At 41.8% G+C, this 25074-nt stretch overlaps 1 protein-coding gene across 2 annotated transcripts in view; it reads left to right on the forward strand.

The window, feature by feature from the left end:
• Positions 1–24493, forward strand: part of LOC133411637 (netrin-G1-like) — a 62598-nt gene extending 38105 nt beyond the window's left edge. The window contains exons 3-6 of one of the 2 annotated variants that reach the window (XM_061694225.1): positions 7200–7372; positions 14332–14358; positions 15896–15940; positions 21946–24493. In XM_061694225.1, the coding sequence (XP_061550209.1) occupies positions 7200–7372; positions 14332–14358; positions 15896–15940; positions 21946–22172 (472 nt within the window). In that variant the 3' untranslated portion in view covers positions 22173–24493. The remainder of the gene's footprint in view (positions 1–7199; positions 7373–14331; positions 14359–15895; positions 15941–21945) is intronic. The other variant, XM_061694226.1, reaches the window with a different exon arrangement.
• Positions 24494–25074: the final 581 nt, after the last annotated feature.

A 25074-nucleotide genomic window follows, 5' to 3' on the forward strand; every position in this document is an offset into this window, starting at 1 on the left:
AAAAAGGTCATCTTTTACGTTAAGTATCATGTTTTCATACGTTTTCAATAAACCGTTTTTACATTATCCGTAAATAAGAAAATATTTATTTCTGTTATTTCTATGGAAGCAAGTTAAAGCTGGGGGCATTTGAAAGCTTGCTTGATACCAGGGGAAATAAAGCAACTCAAGCCAATTTTAGTAATATAGCGCTTATTCACAAAAGAGCCTCAAAGGACTTCACAGGCCCACAGTTCACAAAAATCAACAACATCCCCTAATCTAGACTCCCCCATCCAGGGAGGAAAAAAGTGAGAAAAGATGTGAGGAGAAAAAACAAATATACATTGACAAGGGATCACAAATGGAGGGATCCCCCTTACTGGAAGACCAGGCTGCAATGGATACCAAGTGGGCAACAATAATCAGATGATATGATGCTATACAATGTTAGTTATAACAGCATGAGAGTCCATTTCAAATGTCAAGAGTGTAATATTTCTATAGAAGGTCATCACAGGGCGGCACGGTGATCGACTGGTTAGCACATCTGCCTCACAGTTCTGAGGACCGGGGTTCAAATCCCGGCCCCGCCTGTGTGGAGTTTGCATGTTCTCCCCGTGCCTGCGTGGGTTTTCTCCGGGCACTCCGGTTTCCTTCCATATCCCAAAGACATGCATGGTAGGTAGATTGAAGACTCTAAATTAGGTGTGAATGTGTGTGCGAATGGTTGTTTGTTTGTATGTGCCCTGCGATTGGCTGGCGACCAGTTCAGGGTGTACCCCGCCTCTCGCCCGAAGATAACTGGGATAGGCTCCAGCACGCCCGCGACCCTTTTGAGGATAAAGCGATACAGAAAATGGATGGATGGATGGATGGATGGTAATCACAGGTAGGGCATTCCAATGTACTGGAGTCCGAATCGAGAATGCTCTAGAATCTGCTCACCGGAAATCCCAGAAGACAAAAAAAATAAAAGCAAATTTTGTCTTGAATAATGAATGCCATTGCCATTTGTTTTTTCTATAAGTGAAAGGGAAAAATTGAGTGAAAGGGAAAAATTGTTGGAAATTTTATTTTGGTGCTGGGGAAAAAAAGGCCATATCGCTCAGCTCTACGTCTGCCTGTAAACACAGCATCCCTTCCAAGCTCCTGCCTCCCTATCTTTATATTCATCCAAAAAGCAATGGAAGCCGTAAAACAATTAGCAACGGTAGACATTAATGTAGACAGAGGACTACTATTTCTGCGCTCCTGTGTTTTTAACAACAACAACAAACACGCCTTGCGGCACTGTTACTCAGGCGTGAATGCACAATTGCGAAAAGCGCAACATGAGAATTCGCAAAGCCCCCGAACGTGTTTGTTGCCCTACTTGTACAACGTGATCATACACTTCGCGTAGAAATGTCGACTACTGCTACCCATCCCTCCAGAGATCACTTGCTGTGATATATACATAATCTCCACGTATTTTATTTACAAACGCTGCGCTGCCTTTAATAAGCGCTAATTAAAGCCTGGAGACCGCCGGATGACTGGCAGTAAACATCGCAGCATGTGACAGGCATCTTTAGTAGGGAAAAACCTGCCCCCTCTCCCTACTGTAGTAACGCTGCTTGGTTGTGCAGACCTGCACTTGAACCTGACTTGTGAATTCTGTCAATCACGCCGGCAACAGCTACCACACACACATATATATATGTGTGTGTGTGTACTGCATGTGAGCATTTGGGATTAGCGGGGTCGCGTGTGCCAATTCCAGCAAGTATCATACATTTCTGTCGAGAGTTTCTTGGCTTATTGTAAGGAGTAGGAAGATAAATAAATGCTTTGCTTCGTTAGCTGTTGCCTGACACGAGTGCAAGTAACTCGAGAACAGTCTCTGAATAGCAGAGCGCTAACAATGAATATCACTGCTGCCCGAAGACAACCGTGTGCATGTGAACATGCACACGGTTGAAAGACGAAAGACTCTCCCTAACTTCCACGAACCGCCCCTATTAAACTGCATTGAGCGTCTCGACATAAAAAGAAAATCTTAGTCTCTCAGTCGAGATGTATCACTCTAACATACTTCCTTGACACCAATTACTACTTTCCTATTAGGCTTTTGCACCATCTCGTAGCATCATAGCAAAGAGCAGAAAAATACACAAATAGGTGAATTCATAAATGGCAAACTGCAAATAGGCAGGGTTCACTGTATACTGTATTTGAAAAAAATATACTAAAAGGAGAAAGAACAAGGCCAGACAATTATTTTCGCTTTTTGCCCCACAAAACAGTTTCCAGGTGTAGCTTAGGAAAGGGGGGAAAAAAACTGAATAGGGGAATTTGTGAATACGTGAGGGTTCACTGCATCTAAAATGAAGCAGAAATAAATTGCCAGTGAACTTTTAGCCATCTTTGTGTGGGATCTAGCAGATTGTTTCTTTACTTTTTATTGTTATTAGTTTGTGTCAATATGGCTGTATTGTTACATCAAAACCTGCCCGGTTCTTGCTAAAGACAATTTGTCAAAATTTGATGAAAATTGATAAAATAAAACAGACCTGGTATCACACCAAAGTAGAAGCAGCGTAACAATTTGATGAATTCAACTCACAAGGCAATGAATATGAGCTAAACACTGTTACTTTGCTTTAATAATAATGACATGGAATCGTAAGCACTGACAACCTTGGTTAACCAAAGTTATATTGACGTATGACAATACAGTTATGTGACGATTGGCAATACAGATTCTGATTCATGCAGGCAATCGGGTAGTTAAATTAGCTATGAGGCTTTGATTTGCACTACTTCAATGTAAAATATAATCATGAGATTTGTGTAAAATCCTAGCAGTTAGCACACGCAAACTAGCAGTGTAGCAGTTTGACGTCAAAAAAGACAGATTTAAGATCTTTTAAAATCGTGAAAATTGTGAATTTAGTTAAGGGTTGCCGATAAACCTACAGACACCCTGCCCAAATCCTGTGTAATCCTACCACTTTTTTTTGCAGGGGACAGCGGTTAATCCTCTCAATATCGCATGAAACTATGACAATATTTTCAAGCTTGCAGCCGGAGAAAGACGCTGAGAGGTTTAGAAGGATATTCACACGTCAGTAAATGAAATGCTAGATGATCATTATGCTGTTTTACTGGCAAATCTCGCCACGACCACTGAAGCGGTGTCTCCGATATCCTGGGGGTTTAGATCTCCCCCGTGTGTGTTTTTGCGGCAGGGCGCCGTGCCTGTCGCGAAGGCGGTTGCGGAGGAGCTTACAAATTTAGACTACTTTTAAGTGTCTGGTTGCAGCTGAAGTGTGCGCGAAGCGCCGCTTTTATGAGCTCGCAATTCCCACCGGAGGAGGCGGCGGCGGAGGGGTACACAGAGTTAGTCGACTGCTTCAGGGGAACATTGGGGAGCATAAAATAATAGGCAAACGCTTTGTAGCTCCTCTAAAACTATTCATTTTTCTCTAAATTGAATTTGAATAACTCGAGTATACCTCTGAGGGAAGATTGTGGATATATATATATATATATACACACATATATATATATATATATATATATATATATATACACACACACATATATATATATATATACACACATATATATATATACACACATATATATATACACATATATATATATATATATATATATATAAATACACACATATATATATATATATATATATACACACACACACTCAACATGCAGACTCTCATGGTTAGCCAATTAACAGCCAGCTGCTTACCTGAGTCAGCAACAGCCAACTACACTCTCACTCACATTATTGGCCATTAGACTTTAAACCGATTTTATCGGTATCGGCCGATATTTAGCATTTTATGCTGATCGGCTTTAATAGCCGATCATAATTCGCCGATCCGATCTCCGCAAAAGACATTTACTCCGCGTCGCCATCGTGCACAGTATATTTGAATCCAAAAGCTAGTTTATAGCTAGTTTATATCTTTTGACGTAGTATTGGAAATATCTGACAGCCAATAAAGTTATTAAAAAAAACTAAAATAAAAAAAAACATGTCGGCGGTGTGGAACAGACAACACGTCTGAGACAGACAACACGTAATGCCGGATCAGACTACAAGACAAATTTCACAATTGCACTGTCAGACTACTGCAATAAAATCTTGTATTCCGATACCACCGCATCCCGTTTTTTACGATCATTGGGCTTTATCTTGTCAACTCAAATGCGACCGGATACACCCGTTACCGACTACAAGAGTGGAGCGTGCCGACTTTGTATTATAATGAAAAAATGGGGGAAAACGTGTGTTGGTGGCCACCGGTGCTCAGGGTAGGAGAGGACTTGAGGTATGTTCCCGTACTTTGAATACGATACGGCTCGCAAGCAGGCAAGAAAACGTTATGTAGCTTAGCAAGCTAGTGCTACCACAAACGGTTGGACGTAAACATGCCGCTCACTCTTCTGTCGAATCATGCCCTCATGTTTCGGTGTGGGTGAAGTAATTTCATTAAAAATAAAGTAATTTAATTACAGTAAGTTAGCACCCATTATTTCTGTCATGCAATGTTGGTTTGACCTGACTGATAAGAATAAACGGTCTGACTAGAGCAGTGATTTCCAACCTTTATGGAGCCAAGGAACATATTTTACAATTGAAAAATCTCACGGATCACCAACAAACAAAAAAGTCACAAAAAGTGAATACATTAATTACTGTATGTACTTCCTGTCATCTAATAGAAGACCATTTAGCATTTGTTCTGTCTGTCACTATGCCTCACTGGCATAAATAGCTGAACAAAGATACATGATTTATTGTAAATATATTTTTTTGAGCAATTAAGTACACAAGTATATACAGTAAATGAACAGGTCATTTAAATAGACACATTCCTCCATCTTGTGATCGGCTCGGTGGTCGGTTATCGTTTTTTTCAACTCGCTGATCGGTGATCAGCCCCAAAAATCCTGATCGTGTAAAGCCTACCGGCCATATGAACCAAAACAATAACAAATAACACTGGTGATTTTATAGCATCATAATTCACACTGTTCAAACTGTCACTGTTGCACTTGGCTGCATCCTTTGTTTCCTAAAAGGAAGAAATACTATTGATTTACTTTCCTAAAAAGAAAATATTAATTTTTGTTTTAATGTATGTATTATTTTGTTTATTAAAGCATATTATCATTTATTGGAAAAATTACTACTAGCAGTTTTAAAAAAATTTTATGTTTCAATTTTCAATGTTACTAAATTTTATCCTATTTATGTTAAGCATTTTGTTCCCCAACTGTACCGAATGGGAACAGAACTGTAACCCTAAAACCAAGGTATGGACTAAACTGTGATTTTTTCATACCGAACTCCTAACAATCAACAAATTCCTCAGTTATTATGTCTATATATAGTGGTATCTGTAAAGCTGCACTGAATTTCAATAGTATACATCTAATGCCTTCTTAATTGTGTTTTTTTTTTTTTTTGGCGGGGGGAGGGGAATTTGGGGGAATAGCGGTTTTGGGGCTGAGAGTGGCTATAAGGTCACCTTAACCATATAAATGTATTTGTAACCAAAAGGGCTGCACTTGCTCCTGAGTGTTGTATTGGGAATAAGAAAAACTCCCGATTTTTTTTTTTTTTTTTTTTTTTTTAAATGACAGTGCTAGCGGCAAAAGCATTCAGTCACTGCAATCCCTACCCCTAAGACTCCACATTCTCTCACCGCGCCTGTCGAGGCCAGATGATCCAGATTTTGCTGGTTTTTAATTAAGTGGAAGGTCAAATGTAATCGCTCTTGACTTCAGGGAGCGACTGCTGTCTGCGTGGCAGAAGGGCAACACCCAGTCATTAATTTCATAGAGCATGGTGGTAGTGGTGGGTGGTGGGGGTTTCATTGATTAAAAAGTTATGGACTATGGGGAAATGTGTGGTATGAGGTGGGCTAAAGTCACTGCTAATGTGTTCTGGTTGTCAATACACGATCAGATCTGATATATTAAAAAAAGTGGTGTTTTATGGCATCAAATGAAACATTTTAGCACTTAATCAGGGTTTAATGTTACAAATTAATGTACAATATGGTTTGAACATAGACATTCGGAATCCGCAATCCACCCAAGAGGCTATTGAGGTGTTTGATTTAGTTATATTTTCCTTTAAAGAAATAATTGGAAATTAATCTGTTCAAGGCATCCGATTTTCATAAATAAAATTAGGTATGGTCAAATAATAATTTTAATTAATCAATAAACAAAAATTGTGCTAGAAAGTACTAAAACTAGAAAACAGTTTATTAATTGTATCGTCACCATTTCACCAGCTTCCTCATTGGCCTATGGGCACTGATACACTTGTGTAAGAGTGTGAAGGCAGGAAAAACAAAATTAATAATTGAAAAAAATTAAGAGCTAGAGAGTGTGAGAGGGAGAGAGAGACGCTCAGTAGTTAAAAAAAGAGTTAAAACGTATAATGTAATTATGACTCTCCTACTCCTTTAGCATAGGTTAGTAATACACTTCAGTGCATAATGAACATATCGGTGGCTCTAGCCAGACATCTGCAGTGCGCTGCGTATTGTTAACTCTCATTTACGGACCATCTCCTTCCCGTGCTGCAGGGTATAGTTTCCCCTTCTCCCTTCAGTGATCTATCATTAATGCGAGATGTCACCGCGAGGCCAGGAAGTCAATTAGAATGGATGTATTTCGGACCGGCGCTGTCATTTCTCCGTCTCGTGTTCACCCGCATCGCGTATCCAGCCCTCGTCTTGAATGATAGACGTCTTTGCTCTAAGCCTCTTTGTAAAAACAAAACAGCCGCTCGATGCTCTGGGGAAGGGTAGGGTATCAAATCGACTGGACGGTCACCCACCCGTAGACCCTTTCCGTAACACCGGTTGTACCCTCTTAACGTCTTGGTCAAAATAGGGAAAGACGAGCTTATCTTCAAGCTATCGCCACTCAATCAGATCCCTGTTTCAAGCTCCCTGAGCAAAGAGTGCCTTTCATTTAGCTGTCCCTGTTCTCTTTGCAGAGGCACTGACAAATGAGGCCTTGTCTTTCTTTTTTTTTTTTCTCCAAAGCAGAGAATAATCAAGCTTTGAGCCGAGTCGAACAACTCAAGCGGGATTTCAATTTAGCGCCGTCAAAACAAAGCAACTTTTTGCCATAAATTCCTCAGGCGACCGTTTTGTGTGCTGTGCTCTCTTTCTCGGTCTCAGGTGCAAGTGCAACCTGCATGCCAACAGCTGCGTGTTCGACAAGGGGAAGCTGGGCTGCGAGTGCGAACACAACACCACAGGGCCCGACTGCAGCCGCTGCAAGAGGCACTACCACGGCCGAGCCTGGAGCGTGGGCTCCTACCTCCCAATACCCAAAGGAACTGCAAATATATGTGAGTGCGTTGCCAACCTTCACCATGGATACCGTCTGGTTACAGCTAACAGCTGTTAATGGCGTCACCATGGCAATCTTTGTGGAAAGCATAACTGTCTGATTGGGGTTTCAAATCTCCGGTCTAGTTGTTGTTGTTGTGCTGAGTCATACCTAAGATCGGCCATCTAGTCATGTTCAAGTGCTCCCCTGACTTACCCCCCAGTGGGCCATGGTGACGCCAACAAGCATGTGCTGCAGGAATTCAACTCATTTCTGGGCATGAATCCTAAGGAAAGTACAAAAGTTGCTAAGTACTAACTATTTCTGAAGGATTTGTGGTGGCTTCTGCTCAAGTTTTTCAGCTAAATGTTTGATGAGTTTTGACGCCATGGAATGTATCAAATCCTTGGGAAACTCGCTGGAAAAGATATTCAAAATACTCCTGGTACAACCACATCTCCTTAACAGCAGCTTAACATAGACAAGGACTATATATTGTACCTAGTGACATTACCATGGCTACAGTATCTCATACCCTGTTCACATTGAGCTGGTGCCAGTGCTAGTTCAGGGGCTAAATTAGTGCACACATTTTTAGTCCACAAAATGGCAAGAAGTTAGTAAACCCTAATCACAAGCTACTTTAATCACAGATACATACGGTGACGTATGGACGATATATTCAAGACTTGATGTAACTCTGGACAGCAATACTACTCTGAGAACGCCTAATCTTGTCTGATCTCAGAAGCTGAACTGGGTCAGACCTGGTTAGTACTTGGATGGATGGGAGACCAACTGGGAGCTGCAGTTGCCGTAAGCTGACCGATCCTCTGGGAGCGCAAGCTCAACTCAACTGAGTAAATGTATAAATCGGGAGGGTTTGAGTCAGGAAGGGCATCCGTCCATAAAAGAGCAACTCCATATAGGGAAAAAGCAAGAAAGAAGAATAATGATGTACTGTAGCTCTGGGTGGGCTCCATGAGTACCCAGTACCAGCACTGGCACCAGCTCAGTTTATAAGGGGTATCACACCTCTTAGGCTACATCCACAACTGTAGTTTGGGACTTTATTCCTAACCAAAGTAAAACCAAACAAAAAAGACACATGGTGTGAGTATTTGGTCCCGTGGCTCGAGCGTTCACGCTGGTAGTTTAATCATCGAATCAAAAGTTGCCTAGTAAAAAGATAGGCCTGATTGGACTGTGTTTTTTGTGTATTGCGTCACGAAACTCAGATTTTCCAAATGAAAACACTTGTTGAGATATTACCCATCCATTTTCTATCGTGCTTGGTCAGGGCAAACCTGAAGCTGAAGCCTATTCTAGCTGACTTTGGGCAAGAGGTGGCGTACACCCTGGTCTGGTCGCCAGCCGTTCAGAGGACACATAAAGACAAACATCCATTCACATACACACCTGGACAATTTATAGTCTTCAATGAACTTAACATGCATGATTTTGCAAAGTGGAAGGAAGCCCGAGTACCCGAAGAAAATCCACGAGAGCACAAGTAGAACACGCAAACTCCACAAAGGGAGGATGGAGCCGAGATTGAAACCTCAGGCCTCAAAACTATGAGGAAAATGTGCTAACCACTTAGCCACCATCCATTATACCACCGTTGAGACATCCAATTTGTATTTATTTTTTGTTATCGTTGTTGTCACATTCATTTGTGAAGTTCTTCCTCTCAAAAGGGCCATTAGGCATTTTGGCCTTGTTGTGCAACCCCAAATCCAATGAAGTTGCGACGTTGTGTTAAACATAAATAAAAACAGAATACAATGATTTGCAAATCATGTTCAACCTATAATTAATTGAATACACTACAAAGACAAGATATTTCATGTTCAAACTGGTAAACGTTATTGTTTTTAGCAAATAATCATTAACTTTGAATTTTATGGCTACAACACGTTCCAAAAAAAGCTGGGACAGGGTCATGTTTACCACTGTGTTACATCACCTTTTCTTTTAACAACATTCAATAAACGTTTGGGAACTGAGGACACCAATTGTTGAAGCTTTGTAGGTGGACCCGTCTGGACTGCAGGCAGGCCAGTCTAGTACCCGCACTCTTTTACTACGAAGCCACGCTGTTGTAACACATGCAGAATGTGGTTTGGCACTGTCTTACTGAAATAAGCAGGGGTGTCCATGAAAAAGACATTGCTTGGATGGCAGCATATGTTTCTCCAAAACCTGTATGTACCTTTCAGCATTAATGGTGCCTTCACAGATGTGTAAGTTACCCATGCCATTGGCAATAACACAGCCCCATACCATCACAGATGCTGGCTTTTGAACTTTGCGTCCATAACAGTCCGGATGGTTCTTTTCCTCTTTGGCCCGGAGGACACGACGTCCACAATTTCCAAAAACAATTTGAAATGTGGACTTGTCAGACCACAGAACACTTTTCCACTTTGCATCAGTCCATCTTAGAGGAGCTCGGGCCCAGAGAAGCCAGCGGTGTTTCTGGGTGTTGTTGATAAATGGCTTTTGCTTTGCATCGTAGCGTTTCAAGTTGCATTTACAGATGTAGCGCCGAACTGTATTTGCTTACATTGGTTTTCGGAAGTGTTCCTGAGCCCATGTGGTGATATCCTTTACACATTGATGACGGCTTTTGATGCAGTGCCGCCTAGGGATCGAAGGTCACGGGCATTCAATGTTGGTTTTCGGCCTTGCCGCTTACATGCAGTGATTTCTCCAGATTCTCTGAACCTTTTGATGATATTATGAACCGTAGATTATTAAATCCCTAAATTCCTTGCAATTGTACATGGAGGAACATAGTCCTTAAACTGTTCGACTATTTTCTCACGCACTTGTTCACAAAGAGGTAAACCTCACCCCATTTTTGCTTGTGAATGACTGAGCAATTCAGGGAAGCTCCTTTTATACCCAATCATGCCACCCACCTGTTCCCAATTAGCCCGTTCACCTGTGGGATGTTCCAAACAGGTGTTTGATGAGCCCTCCTCCTCTTTTTTGCCACCTGTCCCAGCTTTTTTGGAACGTGTTGCAGACATAAAATTCAAATTTACTGATTATTTGCTGAAAACAATCAAGTTTATCAGTTAGAACATTAAATATCTTGTCTTTGTAGTGTATTCAATTAAATATAGGTTGAACATGATTTGCAAATCATTGTATTATGTTTTTATTTATGTTTAATACAACGTCCCTACTTCATTGGAATTGGGTTGTAACAATTCCCATACCTGCTATTCTGCCTGTTGAATTAATTACCATAATCTTCCATTTCATTCATTCATGAGTAATTGAACGCCAAATTCACTGTCAAGAGTCCACTTAAAATGCTGCCTATTTTTCTGCCTGTTTGCAGGCAGAAGGTGATCCTTTGCATTATCCACATTATAATCTTGGATGCGAGTTGAGTCACATTCATTAAATCCCATGCCTCCGGGGGGTGGGGGCTGTGGGGTCTCGTTGCCTCTATAAATTTAATACAGTCACTCAGGGATGCGCTGCTGGTGGACAGGCAGGCGAGGCCAGATGGTGGAAGGATCCAGCCCTCTGCTCATGTGTTCACACTGAGTCAGCCTCGCCGTCAGAACGCTCTCACGGTGACTCGAGCCGCTCCGTGATATCACCCCCGCTTGGTCGTATCGCATTTCCAATCGATCTGCGATTTTGTGCAGGAAATGCGAGTGTCTTCTCCGGCAGTTTGTTCCCGATAATATCACGTCTCTTTTGTTGTTGTACACGCAACATCATGTGACGCACCGATGGAAATCCGAGGAGATATTGCCGGATTCACCTTCCACCCGCTGCATTGTGGATTGACAGGCTGTTATTAAAAAAAAAGAACGAATGAAAGAAATGCCGACAGATGGCCGCATCTGCAGTGAACTGATGAAACCTGGGTGTAGCCGCTTCAAAAGCAATATTAGTGCTTATTTGGCAGCAGCATAAAATGCAATAATGTCACACATGGAAGTGACGAAACAATATTGCTCACCCTGGGGTGCCGAATGAATTTATCTTTGTCCTGGATTATTCCTATTCCCCATGTCTTTATCCATTAGTGTTTCCAACAGGAATATTAAACTTACAGTCCCTTGTATGAAGACAAATACGCTGAGCGTGCAGAATGTCATTAGGCTTCAATAGGACTCATCTCTCATTACGGTTTTCCTCTTTAATCACGTCCTTTCCTCGTTCGTCTTGGAGGTGGGAACACAATGAGGTCCATTCGATTCAGGTATTAGAATTTACGTGGCCCTTTAGCTTTTAAAGGGGACATTTTATGTAAAAGTGACTTTTTAATTGCTTCTTTAAAAACAGTTGGGTCTATGGAATGCCTACCCATCAATCATGTGTGAAATTAAACAAACAAGTGAATAATAAATCTTTTGTTATCTGCCTGGTTCTGAAACTGTACCTGTGAGTGAGCCCCAACCAGGAGTTTAACCAATTAGTCGACGCATTGACTGTACGACCCTGCAATAACAGTTAGAGCTTGAAGTCATTTAATCACCAATCACATGTTTTGGCATAGACAACACAGACACCCCGCTGAATTCAACAGGTGGTGTGTACGCACAGCAAACTAGAAGCGGTGCCTAAAGAGAGTGTCAATATTTTACTAAACATATAGGCTCCAGCACGCCCGAGAGCCTTGTGAGGATAAAGCGGTACAGAAAATGGATGGATGGATGGATGGAGATTTAGCAACTAGCACGTCTATCCTCAAATATAACAAAAGCACAATTGCTATGCACGCTCATTTGAAACACAAATGCCAGTCTAAATCCTAACCTCACCTGTCAATTAGCAAATTCACCAAACACCCTCCCGAAACAGAGAAAATGCAGAGAATATACTGTAGCGTCTGCTTAGATGTTGAAATGAGTACGGGTGCTGATCAATTAACAACCTCATTTTGTCAGAATGAACGGTAAATGTCGGCTGTAAATACCCCCCACCCCCAAAAAAAAAAACATCCAGCTGGTGTTTCGCTCAAACCTTCATCCCACAAACACACGCTGTCATGCTCATCCTCTTCCTTCCAGTCTCCCTACCCCCTTGATTTATTCATCCAATCACATATTACATTCAGACACCTTCGCTGCTTGACAGACAATTGGGATTTATAGAACTCCAGCAACGATCCACGAAACACGGTCAGTAGCAGGGTTGCTCCAATACATTATTACAAAGCAATCTTTCCTCCACTTCTACAATTTCCGACTGTCTGTGAGGCAGTGGAGGAGTCTGAATGTGATTGGATGAGCAAGTGTCGGAATGTGATTGAATGAGTGAGTTGGGGGGTGTAGTGATTCCACCTGGGGACGGCAGGGGAGTATATGTCTATGGCGGGAAGATCGATCTTTTTATTTGGAGGTTGAAGAAAAAACAGTTGTGCAGATACGGTAGCAGCTTGGCGTTGACTACAAAAAATCGGAAGTTGTTCAACCCTAGGCCATACACAACATTTCCCAGCCCACGACTTGGCAGATAGGCCGGACAAAGATCCAGAACCACTTTTAGGTTGATTTGTAAATTGTGTCCACCACATATACAGAGTAATTCAGAAACTTGGTTATGAAGTGCTGTCTCAGTGAGGGAAAACACAATACCTGCTGTTGGCTTAGCAGTTTGCACTTTTCACAATTTTTTTACACTCAAGGGTCCACTCAATATGCAGCCCCCTAGCTGCATCCCCGTCATCATGGTAATGACATCAGTACACATCATTGTCACAGTACATCGGCCACTTCCATGAGATATGGTCAACAAAAAAATTTGGTGCATAAGCTGCTGGAATTCTTTATTCTTGTTGTCATTTTAATAACTGTCAAAGACAGTTATTAAAATACCTGAAAAAAAATAGGTCAGGAGGAGCTTGGTCAGCATGGCGGAATGCTTTTGGGCTTCACAGGGCGATATTGTTTTCCCTCCATTTCGCTTGCTACACTTACAGTGAAGCCAGTGGTGTTTTAATAAAATGCCCTAGAAAAATAATCACTGAGGGACACAGTATTATGAGGTTTCCCCGCTGATGACATTAACATCATACACAGCCAAACACCGATAGCGTATGTAATCAGAACTGATGGTTGTTCAAGGCGAATCTTCCATGACATAAGCCACGTTTCCAGCAAGAGGTTTGGTTCAGTTCTTCACGGTTTGGATCGTACCTCTTGATCCGGCTACGTGAAAAGCATGAGACCGAATTCTCAGGGCATTGAATCGATCGTAACTGGACTGTCGTTGTCTAAGAAAATATTGCGCCTCTCATCTGATCAGGCTTCATCAGTTCAAACACCAAGGCTATAAGTAGGACAGCACTAGCCATAGTAGCAATAAAACCGAATTCTCAGGGCATTGAATCGATCGTAACTGGACTGTCGTTGTCTAAGAAAATATTGTGCCTCTCATCTGATCAGGCTTCATCAGTACAAACACCAAGGCTATAAGTAGGACAGCACTAGCCATAGTAGCAATAAAACCTGGCATTGCCAACAGTGTAAACTCTCTTTTACGGTTCTGATACTAGCTCCAGAGGCAGAAACTCGCTGGGTCGACTAACCCCCCCATTCCGTGTTACTGTTCTGTATAAATGGCACAAAGACGAGAAAAACAACAGACAAAGTAAGACAAAATTAACCATTTCTCTTGACCAATCAACGTACAGCAGCTAGCTTTGAACCGGACCACACTAATGACATCGGTAGCAGAATAAAAAATTACTGAAACGTGGGGCAGTACGGGTCAACCTTTTTGAGACCCTTTACAATGGAAACACTGACATAAGCGTACTGTTACAAACATAACCAAACCATACCTGCTTGGTGGATTTGAGGCTAGTACCTGTACTGTAGCCCTTATGAACCAAATGTACATGATTACATAGTCCCCTCTTATTACTTACTTAAACCACTTTTCAGTAAATTGATTGTGCATGTTTTCTACTGAAACATTGCTCTTGCATTCTTTTTTCAGGTATTCCCAGTAGTCACGGACCTGCACGTAAGTTGACCATTTCCTTATCAATCCGCATGACACCGCTAACATCGGCATGCGAGACTGCGCTTCCTTCCCATTTCTGTCATCTGCTCGTTATTTTTGCCGTGGTGCAAAAGTTCATCCTGTCAAGCCACTTATGGGGAATTAATTTTAATGTTCTACTTGATGAGAAGATTACAAGAGGACAGTTAACGAGCTTAGCCTCATGTTGACGCAGTGCAATACACAACTACTGGTAAGCTGGTTTCTTAATTAGCATTTTGTGGAAATTTATTTCAAACACCATTCCAGGACACTGGTCGATCTACACCAATTTTTCCAATAGAAAATAATAAAAATATAATGAATCTACTTATTGAGAGTCAAACTGTCGCCATCATAAAACATGAATTAACTGCCATCAATATCGAAAATCCACAAATAATAGACTATACAATATAAATGCAACTTCCTGCATCCCAATTTCTAACATTTTCAGAGCTGTCACATGACAGCATGTCACTATTTTGGTATAGAAATCACTGAACGCTAACTCGTTACTCCTGTAACACTATTTTTTCCCGATATATTTTTTAAATCCAGCGTCCGACATTAACAGCCAGTACGGCGCTGTGCCTTTATTATTGTCGGTAGTACCCATTTGGTGCAGCAGGACAAAAAAAAGTAACGCAAAATACACTTACTTTCCAAGAAAATTTACATCTGTTTCCGAATTCTATTACATGAGTGGTGTTTGAATTTTGAGGTTCCACTGTACAGAGGAGCCCTTGGTTTATGACAGTATTAATGTTTAAAGGTTAGGAACTGCTCTGCAATAACTTGTTTGCACACAACAAACTAGCACAAGAAGACATGCTCAGTTCCCGCTGTACTCGGTTTTACATGTGATTGTTTTATATTTGTGGACTGGAAATATTTTGCATTCAAATATTTACTGTAATTATGACTATTCTACTGCGTTAGCATAGTATAATTCAGGTTACATTGCCAGGCAACCAGGAACGGAACTCCGTCGTAACCCGAGGACCCAGCTAGATATGTATGAACAAAATACAACAAAAACTGCATTAAAACCATGCTAAGCTTTAGTGAGGTAGGTCTACAGGGTGAGTTTATCAAAAGGAGGAAAAAATACTATGCTAGCATCCCACATGTTTGGGTTGGTCTATCAGCAGGTAGTGCAAACAATCATTTCTGCCTCCCACACTACAGCACAGACTAATATTTGCCCGCAGCCAGAGAAGAAAAGTCAATTTTTTAAAGGATGTGGCTCCCAGCATGCATCACCCACCCTGCATGCTGATGCCTGAAGGTGACTCTTTTGTAGCGGGTGACGAAGCAGCCGCCACATGTAAATGTCTCCAACTTTGTCATTCATCTACGACGCATGCGGACGTCACTGATTCTACTACTCCAAATGCGCGACTGAAGTGTTCTTGATTCACGTCCATGGGAACATGCATGCTGTCCCTGTGCTTCAACTGGCATGACTTATGTGACAACCCAGTGTGACGTATAATGTTTCCCCGTCTTTATGCAGATCGAGCAAATGCGTCATCTCTTGGCGTCGCGAATCGTAACCAAGGTAGGCTTAGAGGCTTTGTAACTTCAGCATGACGAGAAAAAAACCCAAAAAAAAACGCAACACCCCCCCCTTGCCTGTAAAGACACCATTTCACGCCTTTCTCCGAGTCCAAGAGTGGAAAATTACCAGTTCGACGTCCGTGTCCCTGTTCTGTATAAATTGTACTGACTTAGAGCTATTTTCCGCTTTCGAAGGTACTATCGGATCAGGACAGTGTGGTCGACTTCGCCCAAGTATTTCCAAGTAGGGTTTCAAGACCGGTTTAAGGTTTCAAACATGGGTTAGGGTTTTAAAATAGGTTTTCAAGACTTGGTTAAGGTTTTAAACATGAGTTATGGTCACGGTTACGGTTTCAAATTAGGGTTTCTAATCCGTGTTAGGGTTTCAAGTCAAGGTTTCAAGCCAGGGGTTAAGTTTTAAGACTGGGTTAAGGTTTTAAACATGGATTAGAGTTTAATATAGGGTTTTAAACCAGGGTTAGGGTTTCAAGTCACAGTTTCAAGCCAGGGTTGGGGTTTCAAAGTAAGGTTTCATGACTGGCTTAAGGTTTTAAACATGGGTTAGGGTTTCAAATTAAGGCTTCAAATTTAAGGTAAGTTTTTAAGATTCTGTTAAGGTTTTAAACATGGGTTAGAGTTTCAAATCAGGGTTTCAAGCCATGGTTAGGGTTACAAGCTAAGGTTTCATGCCAGGGTTAGGGTTTCAAGTTAGGTTTTCAAGCCGCGCATGTTACTTTAAATGCTGGACATTCTGGCAATGGTGCGGGATCTCTGTGTGAAGGAGGCTATAACTGTCGAGGCTGTGATGCCTGGCTGGGTTCATCACGCATGAACAGCAACTCCCGCTGCTCCCGGTAAGGCACGGCCTTTTGTCACGGCAACGGACGTATGCCGCACGATGACGTTCATCCGCAACTACCTCACCTCCACAATCATGCCCTCTATTTAATTACCCACAATACTCTCCATAGGCCACCCATGTACAAGAGGGGGAAGGTAACAAAAGGAGAGACAAGACCCCCTGGGTTTGGGGTTATTATGTAGACGGGTCTGGATATACAGTATCTACTTTTAATCTTCAGGTTCACATATCCTGTGCATTGTGTGCTAAGTCACATTCGCGCCGCATGAGTTTGATTTAAAGCTAACCTTTATGCACTAGCAAACATGATGGCAGACACACCAATTGCTGGATTAGGAATAATACATGTAACTGTATAACAACTCCATATCGAAGCTAGATTGGGGTTCTCAAATGTTTTACATCCATGCTATGGTAGCACGCTCAGTATAATACAGGCAACCGAAAAAGGAATTCAGAACATTAGAGAACTTCTCCCGTGAAAAAATAAAATGGTAAACAAACAAGAAACACTGTTGTTTGTCTTTGAATGTTGTATAACGGCAGCTGTCAGGTCTAACTGCGGGGTGTGCGATTAATATTAAACGTCGGTCCTTGCAGTCGTGATAAATGGCGAAGCCTTCATCATAATATGATAACAGGAGAGGTGCAGCCAAGAGCGCAGGGTTTTGGCTTACCCTCACATCATGGCAAAAGATATCGATCCGACGTAATTGAGGCAAACAGCGTATAATTAGCAGATCCTGTATCTGAAAACTGTCTCCCTTTATTTACTACATCTATGGCATACCAACGGGGGTCATTTGAAAATATTGATGTGTTCCTCACTATTTTCTTAGTCCTAAGTAAATGTTTTATCACGAAGGATGGGCATGATGAGCCATTATTTGTTCTTAAGTAATTCCGTTAATAGTCACGACTTGAAGCAGTTGAGGTGAAATGGAGCGCATTACAAGGGGTCCTCGGTTTACGATGGAATTCTGTTCCAGCGGAGGTGATGTAACCCGTATTCAGGCAAACAAGCAAAATGCCTGTTGCCTCACAGTGGAAGCTAGCTATACGCTATCCAGTATATGCACCAAAGATGGCAAATAGACGGTGTTTAGGCTTTGTTCGTGTTTACGTGTATCGTATCATATTTGTATAAATGTTTGATATACATTTAACATTTGTCCGAAGACAGCAGCCATTAAAAAAATATTTAAAATGTCTTTTTTGCAATTTATGTTAGCTTAATTCTAACACAATGAAGGTCTTACGAAACTAGCATGGATGTTGCAGTAATTATAAACCATTCTATTTAATGATGTTACTGTATGTTAAATAAAGTACAATAATGTTGAGTACTATTTTTCTTATTAAAAACATGTTACAAAAATGTTTGTTGGCGTTTTACGGATTAAGGCATGTCAAAAGTACAGTATCTCTTTTACTGCAACTCGGGTGTCTTGCTTGTTGTCCTTTCGATCATTGTTGTGTTACTTTGGCGACTTTGCGCTGCATCGCCTGAAGGACAGATCTGTCAAAACTGTTTTACCACTAAGACTGTCACACATCTCGCAGAGGTGCGAGTTGGACAGTATGTCTCCCAGTGAGGACGAGGAAAGGACACCCCGGACGTGTTCTCACTTAGTACCAGCAATTGCAATAATACATGTCGAGCTCCTGTGTTATTCCTGGCTGCGAAAACCAAGATCTGTAGATGTATGGGAAAACGACAGGTGTTCATAAACTAAATCCTAACTGATGTAACTGTCAAAGCCAAAGCACAATGAATAGAACGGTACAAGGAAAGATTATAGTTTGGGTTTTAACAGCAGGACTCCTGTCAGGGTTGTGACTGGTTACAAGTTGTTTTTTCATGAGTTTGAAAATTTAAAAATATAAAATCAGAGCTCTACCAAAGCATGAGCAGAAAGTCTTGACTTGACAGAATTGAGTGAGTCGGTAGGTAGAATGCTGCTTCCTTTGCAAATACACCCAGCGGTTTATATATAGTCTGCCTGATCTAAAATCTATCCACGCGCACACTGATTGGGATCAAAGAGAAAATTGATCACGTTCACATCAATATGCCTTGAAGCGGCACTGCAGTAGCATTTAAGATGGGCGTGGTGATATATATAAGGTCGCATTCATCGGCCTTCCATAGTAGAAAAATATATCGAAAACTTCAATAAAAAATCTTAGGATCTTGTGTCCATCTTTGACGCGTTATTAGGATTCCCACATACAGAAGTTTCCAGTCCGGACCCGCCCTGCTCCAATATTACTGGCTCCAGGACATGCGCCGCTGCACTATGATTGGCTGCTGTATTCCGGTAGAACACGCCCTACAGCTTCCAGACGGGAAAAGAAGTATATGACTTAAGTGTGGTGGCGTTAATATGTTTCCCACTAACCCTAACCCACCCTAATCCTAACCTTGACCCATCCTAAACCACTTCAAGCCCCAACCGTAGCCGTAAACCTAACCATAACAAACTTCTTTGTTTTTATTTCATACCAATGTGATAGCCGGCACGGTGGACCACTGGTTAGCACATCTGCCTCACAGTTCTGGGGACTGGGGTTCGGATCCCGGCCCCACCTGTGGAGTTTGCAAGTTCTCTCCGTGCCTGCGTGGGTTTTCTCCGGGCGCTCCGGTTTCCTCCCACATCCCAGAAGCATGCGTGGTGGGTTGATTGAGGACTCTGGATTGCCCGTGAGTGCGAATGGTTGTTTGTTTCCATGTGCCCTGCGATTGGCTGGCAACCGGTTCAGGGTGTACCCCGCCTCCCGCCCAAAGATAGCTGGGATAGCCTCCAGCAGCCCGCGACCCTAGTGAGGATAAGAAGAAAGAAAATGGATGGATGGACAAATGTGACATGTTTGGGATGGTCATCTTGTTACATCTGCATAGCCTGCCCTTCCGGCGACACAGGAGCCAATCATGTTGCAGTGGAGCGTGTCCTGCCTAGAAACTATGTGGTAATACTAATAACGTGTCTCTGACTTGAGCTATCAAGCGATAGTTAATTTCAGTTAGCTACGGTACAGTTTGGAACGCTAAAACCTTGATCAAGAAATCATTTTGTCTTCTTCGTTTCCCATTATTGTTGTCTGTTGGCCAAGCAAAGTACCGCAGTGTGTCTTGCACGACCCAATCTCTATGGTCTTCATTTTACCTAGCGATACGAGCCGGTTCTATTCACATATTTTAGTGCTTCCTTTGTGAAGTGTCTCAAAATATCTGACCTCTACCATATGTACCATTTTTCACTATGCTTTTGTTGGGATACCAGTTACATTAGTACAGTACGGTACAGTAAAACAAAACAAAAATACGACAATAAACAATAATACTCTACATGGTAGCCTTTGGATGCTGTGATATAGCTGGGGAATTTAATAATAATATAAGTGAAGTACTTGAGTAGCCAAGTATAAAACTGCGATACAGCACACTTGTGTTGGGTGAAGCTGGATTCACTGTTTGGTCGAAAGCTAGCCGTGGAAGAAACCCAAGTCTGGTCAGGAAGAACGGTGCCATGGTAGACCGAATTGAACTTGACTATTTGTGGCATTATTACAGGCATGAATTACATCCTGTGAAATAGCGAAAACTTGGTGGAAACACAGCTTTTTGCCAGTTCTCTGTGCCAATCACTCATGTAAGGGAAGCTTTTTTATATTTACAATTGTTTGCAAAAACAGCTTCCCTCCTTGAAAAAAAAAAAATACAAATCATAAAAACACTCCTGTTATCCACCTTTTTAAATTGCTTTTGTCAGGAGCGAAATCCCCCCCACAAAATGTGATTATGCCGCGGGTGCTATCCAATTATGCGGAAATATCTGGGTAAATATTACCGCTTCCAGGATTTGCACTTCTGCCACCAGCGAGGCTGCTTGAGGATAATGGACTTATGAATTGTTTTGGTGCGGAATAGCAATCCTTATGTACTCTCATCTGTCAGTGGGGAAAAAGTCAATGCTGGAACATTTCATATTAAATGGGTACTGTACCTAAGTAGATTTTTCAGGTATCTGTACATTAATTGACTATTTATTTTTGTGACCACTTTGTACTTTTACTCACTACAGATGGCTGTACTTTCTACTCCTTACTTTGTCCATATAGGCTTTTTTAACCTTCTAGGATGACGACACAGCGTAAAAACGTAACGAGAAATCAACCGCAGTTGCGATCTTGACTTACTGATTGCGATATAAGGCCAAGGAAAAAAGGGTGCATTAACTACGACAGCAACAGATTTGGAGTTAAGGTTCCCCATCCATACACTTATTTAAGAAAATTGTTTGATGTTGTCAGCTACAAGAAGGATTTGTGGCAAATATGTTGTGTTTTGTGCCAGCCTAAAAAACACAAGTTTATGGCATGCAAAAATTCTCAATCTAATCTGAAATAAACTGTTATCAATTGTTATCATTAGCTAAATTAGTATTTTTTGGATTACTCCGTTACATTGTTACCAACGCTAAGGCAACACTTTTTGAGAATATAAAAGTCGAGCCAACACGAGCTTGCGCTTGAACTACATGCCACTTTTTTTTTTTCTTCTCAGTACGACCACTGTTAGTTAAGAAATCGGAAAACAATTTTGTGTGCAACGGTTCTTGTTGTTTTTCATTGTGCCAGTTATCCACCGTTATTTGGTATAACTGACAGTAAAAATTCATTGTTTTACATTTCACTTTTGTACCTTTAAGTCTATACTTTTTACATTTACTGAAGTACAGCAGTTGAATCAGTACTTAGTATCTGTTATTCTAAAGTACAGTGTGAGGACTTCTTACACCTCTAACCAAAAGGCAGTAGTTCGGGGGTATTAGGTGGCAAGTACCAATGTCTTCCCCACCTCCCAGCGCTGAAAATGAACACAGCAGCCCGCCTCACAATACACACGCACGGTTTGATTCATTAATTTCACCTCATGGCTGCCGTGCTTTGTTTGCTCTTTTGTTTTGCCGGGTTTATTTGTTCCCCCTAAGCCACTCTAAAACTGTCTCAACGAAAGTCCTTGTCCTGACCTCCCTCCAGAGTGACGCAAGACAAGACGAGAAAAGGCAGCTCGTGCCCCTGCGGATCCTCCTGTCGACGGTCTCCCGACTGACGCGCCCTATTTTTGTGTGTGTCCGCAGCCCGGGTGTGCGACAACGCCATGCTGCGCTGCCAGAACGGTGGCACGTGCCACCACCACCAGCGCTGCCACTGTTCCCCGGGCTTCACCGGTGTCCTGTGCGAGAGGGCCCGCTGCCAGGGCCCCGGCGAGTGTGACGATCAACTGTCGGGACGGGCCACCCGCCGCCATCCTGCCGCTCACCATTTCGCTCTCGCCTCATTGTTGCTGATTGTTTCTCTTTGCTGAGTAACCAAAACCCCTAAAAAGGACATGCACGCAACGAGGCGGACCTCTGGACAGCGTGGACCAAGTGCTCAGCAACCTGGCGACTTTTTTGTACGTCTCAGGACGCCGTCGCCGAATAGTACGCTAGATGGACTGATGAACCATCACTGCTGTCTGGTATTCTCACACAGGAAACATCTGTTATACGATGTGATTGGCCGATACTTTGTGAAAGGGGAGGGGCGAGAACTACCGTAATTTCTCATGTATAATGCGCATCTATGTATAATACGCAACCCCAAACTTGACCTCAACATTCTGGAAAACCCTTCTACCGATGTATAATGCATTTTTACAATGCATGATTTCGCTTCTACCCATATGATCAAAACATGAAGTATTATCTGTATTTTCTTCATTTTTTCAAATATTCTGAAGTTAAGCACTTTATTTGAACACGTAATACTTTCTTTTTAATTACTTGCTCTTATTTTGAAATTCACAGCCCTACTTTTATTTCGTGAATGAGAAAACACACAGTTGGGCTCATGTTTGATTACCCAGCCAGAATTTGTAAGATGGGTACAATTCTTTAACGAAAACATCAAGGGCCAGGCGAAACACATTTAGTTTTATTTGAATGGCATTCAAATTAAACTGTCAAGCATTTCAGAAAAGCATTATCATCAAACAAAACCATAAAGAAATTAATGATGGTTGTTGTTCAGTCATCAGTCATATTTTAAAAAACAATATTCCACAAATTCTGCCAGGGGATGTAAACTTATGAGCACAACTGTACATATGCAGTCATACTTAGCCCTGTCGTATTGGAATGAAAGTGTAGGCTACAACTTTTTCATGTGTGTATGTTTTTGACATTTTGCGGGAATGCGCATTATACACGAGAAATTACAGTACCTCCACACTGTACAAAGCGACACACTTTCTTAGAATTATTATAAAGAATATAGAGGTGACAACCGTGGCCATTTTCCAAGAAGTCCCGGTTACGGAAATCAGTGCAAATCTTGACAATACTAAGGTTCACTATCCCTTCCACGCTGAGCTGGTGTCAGTACCACAGAAAAAATTGTTTAAAAATTTATGGTAGCCCCTTCAGATGAGCCGTGTTAAGGGTTGACATGACTTAATAATACGAGGGGTGGTGTGTCAGAAAAGTTAGAGAACCGGTGTCACAAATGATATATTTTAAATGACGCCGATTCCTCCTATATTTGGCAAAATAAGATTCCGATAACCGATTAATCAGCTGATTGATTTAAAAAAAATATGTAATGAATAAAATAACTTCTTATTTTGGTCCCTTAACAGTTACAACAGTAAAGATATTAATTACAGGCAGAACATTTAACTGTTTTGCAATACTTGGTTCTTTAGTATTTATTAGACTTTACAATGGAGAAAAATGGGGGCAATCGACCGATTATTTTTGCTGATATTTTTTGTTTTGTTGATTGTTTTGTTTTGGTTGCATTATGTTGTAATATGTTACTGCGTTTAAAATGTATATTTTTGTAATTATTATTTTAAGTAATCCCCCTGGAATCTAACGCATTTTCCCAGCCTTCTCTGCCACGACTTCATGCACTCCTGGAAGGAGTCCTGTGGGATCCTCCGCAGCTCTTTCGTCACAGCCATCTTTATGTCATTCATGACTTCAAACGGGGTCCCCTTTGACACCCCGTTGAGCTCGGAAAAGAGGAAGAAAAAAATAGAGGCAGTTTGGGTTAATAGAGAGGTTACTCCAGCACGTCGATGTTCTTCTGGCCAGGAACTTTGAGATGCTCAGACCGTTTGTGAGCAAGCATGTTGTCATTGCGAAGCCGCCACGAGCTGTTAAGCCACATCTGCTGCCTCTTCTCCTTGTTGATCATATGGCCCACACTGATAGGAAAAACTCTTAGTTTGTAGTTTAGCTTTGAAATATAGCCTTTGTGACGCAAGTACTTGAAATTTTCTGCCGCAAAAAGGAACAAACTTACAGCAAAAACAGGATACACTCCGGCTGTTCAAAGAATACTTATCTGAGCTCGTCTTTTCTAAATTTGTAAGTCACGTTCTGTTATCTTCACTCGACACGGACAATGCTCTGACTACCATTGTCTTCGTACGTCCTAGGAATGCCCCAATCACAAACATACTCAATCCATCAGTTTTAAGCAAGGATGACGCATGCAGTTACACAAGGATATAAAGAACTATATCCATCCAACCATTTTCTTCACCGCATATCCTCACTAGGGTCACGGGCTGCTGGAGCCTATCCCAGCTATCCTCGGGCGAGAGGCGGGGTACACCCTAAACCGTTCGCCAGCCAATCGCAGGGCACATAGAAACAACCAACCATTCGCACTCACATTCACACCTCCGGGCAATTTAAAGTCTTTAATCAACCTACCCTGCATGTTTATGGGATGTGGGAGGAAACCGGAGTACCCGGAGAAAACCCACCCAGGCACGGGGAGAACATGCAAACTCCACACAGGCAGGGCCGGGATTTGAACGTCGGTCCCCAGAACTGTGAGGCAGATGTGCTAACCAGTCGTCCACCAGAACTATATTATTATATACATTTTTCACCAGCAGCCATTTGTTTTCTAGGAATATAGAACATATCGACGTTGATGGGCGGGATCCTCACATCTCCAAAATCACTACCGTATTTTTCGGACTATAAGTCACATTTTGTTTTTTTCCATAGTTTGGCCGGGGGTGCGATTTATATTCCGGAGCGACTTACATGTGATAATTCCACGTTATTTTCACACTGACAACTGCAAGAGGGCGCTCTAGGCCTGTGTATCTTTACCTGCAACTGACAATGAGTCTGACAAAAGTGACGTAGAGCGGAAGCGGCACATCGTCTCCCTCCGGTGTTGGCGGAGTTGTTTAGAAGTGA

This window comes from Phycodurus eques, chromosome 13, assembly GCF_024500275.1.
Source record: "Phycodurus eques isolate BA_2022a chromosome 13, UOR_Pequ_1.1, whole genome shotgun sequence".
NCBI lineage: Eukaryota > Metazoa > Chordata > Actinopteri > Syngnathiformes > Syngnathidae > Phycodurus > Phycodurus eques.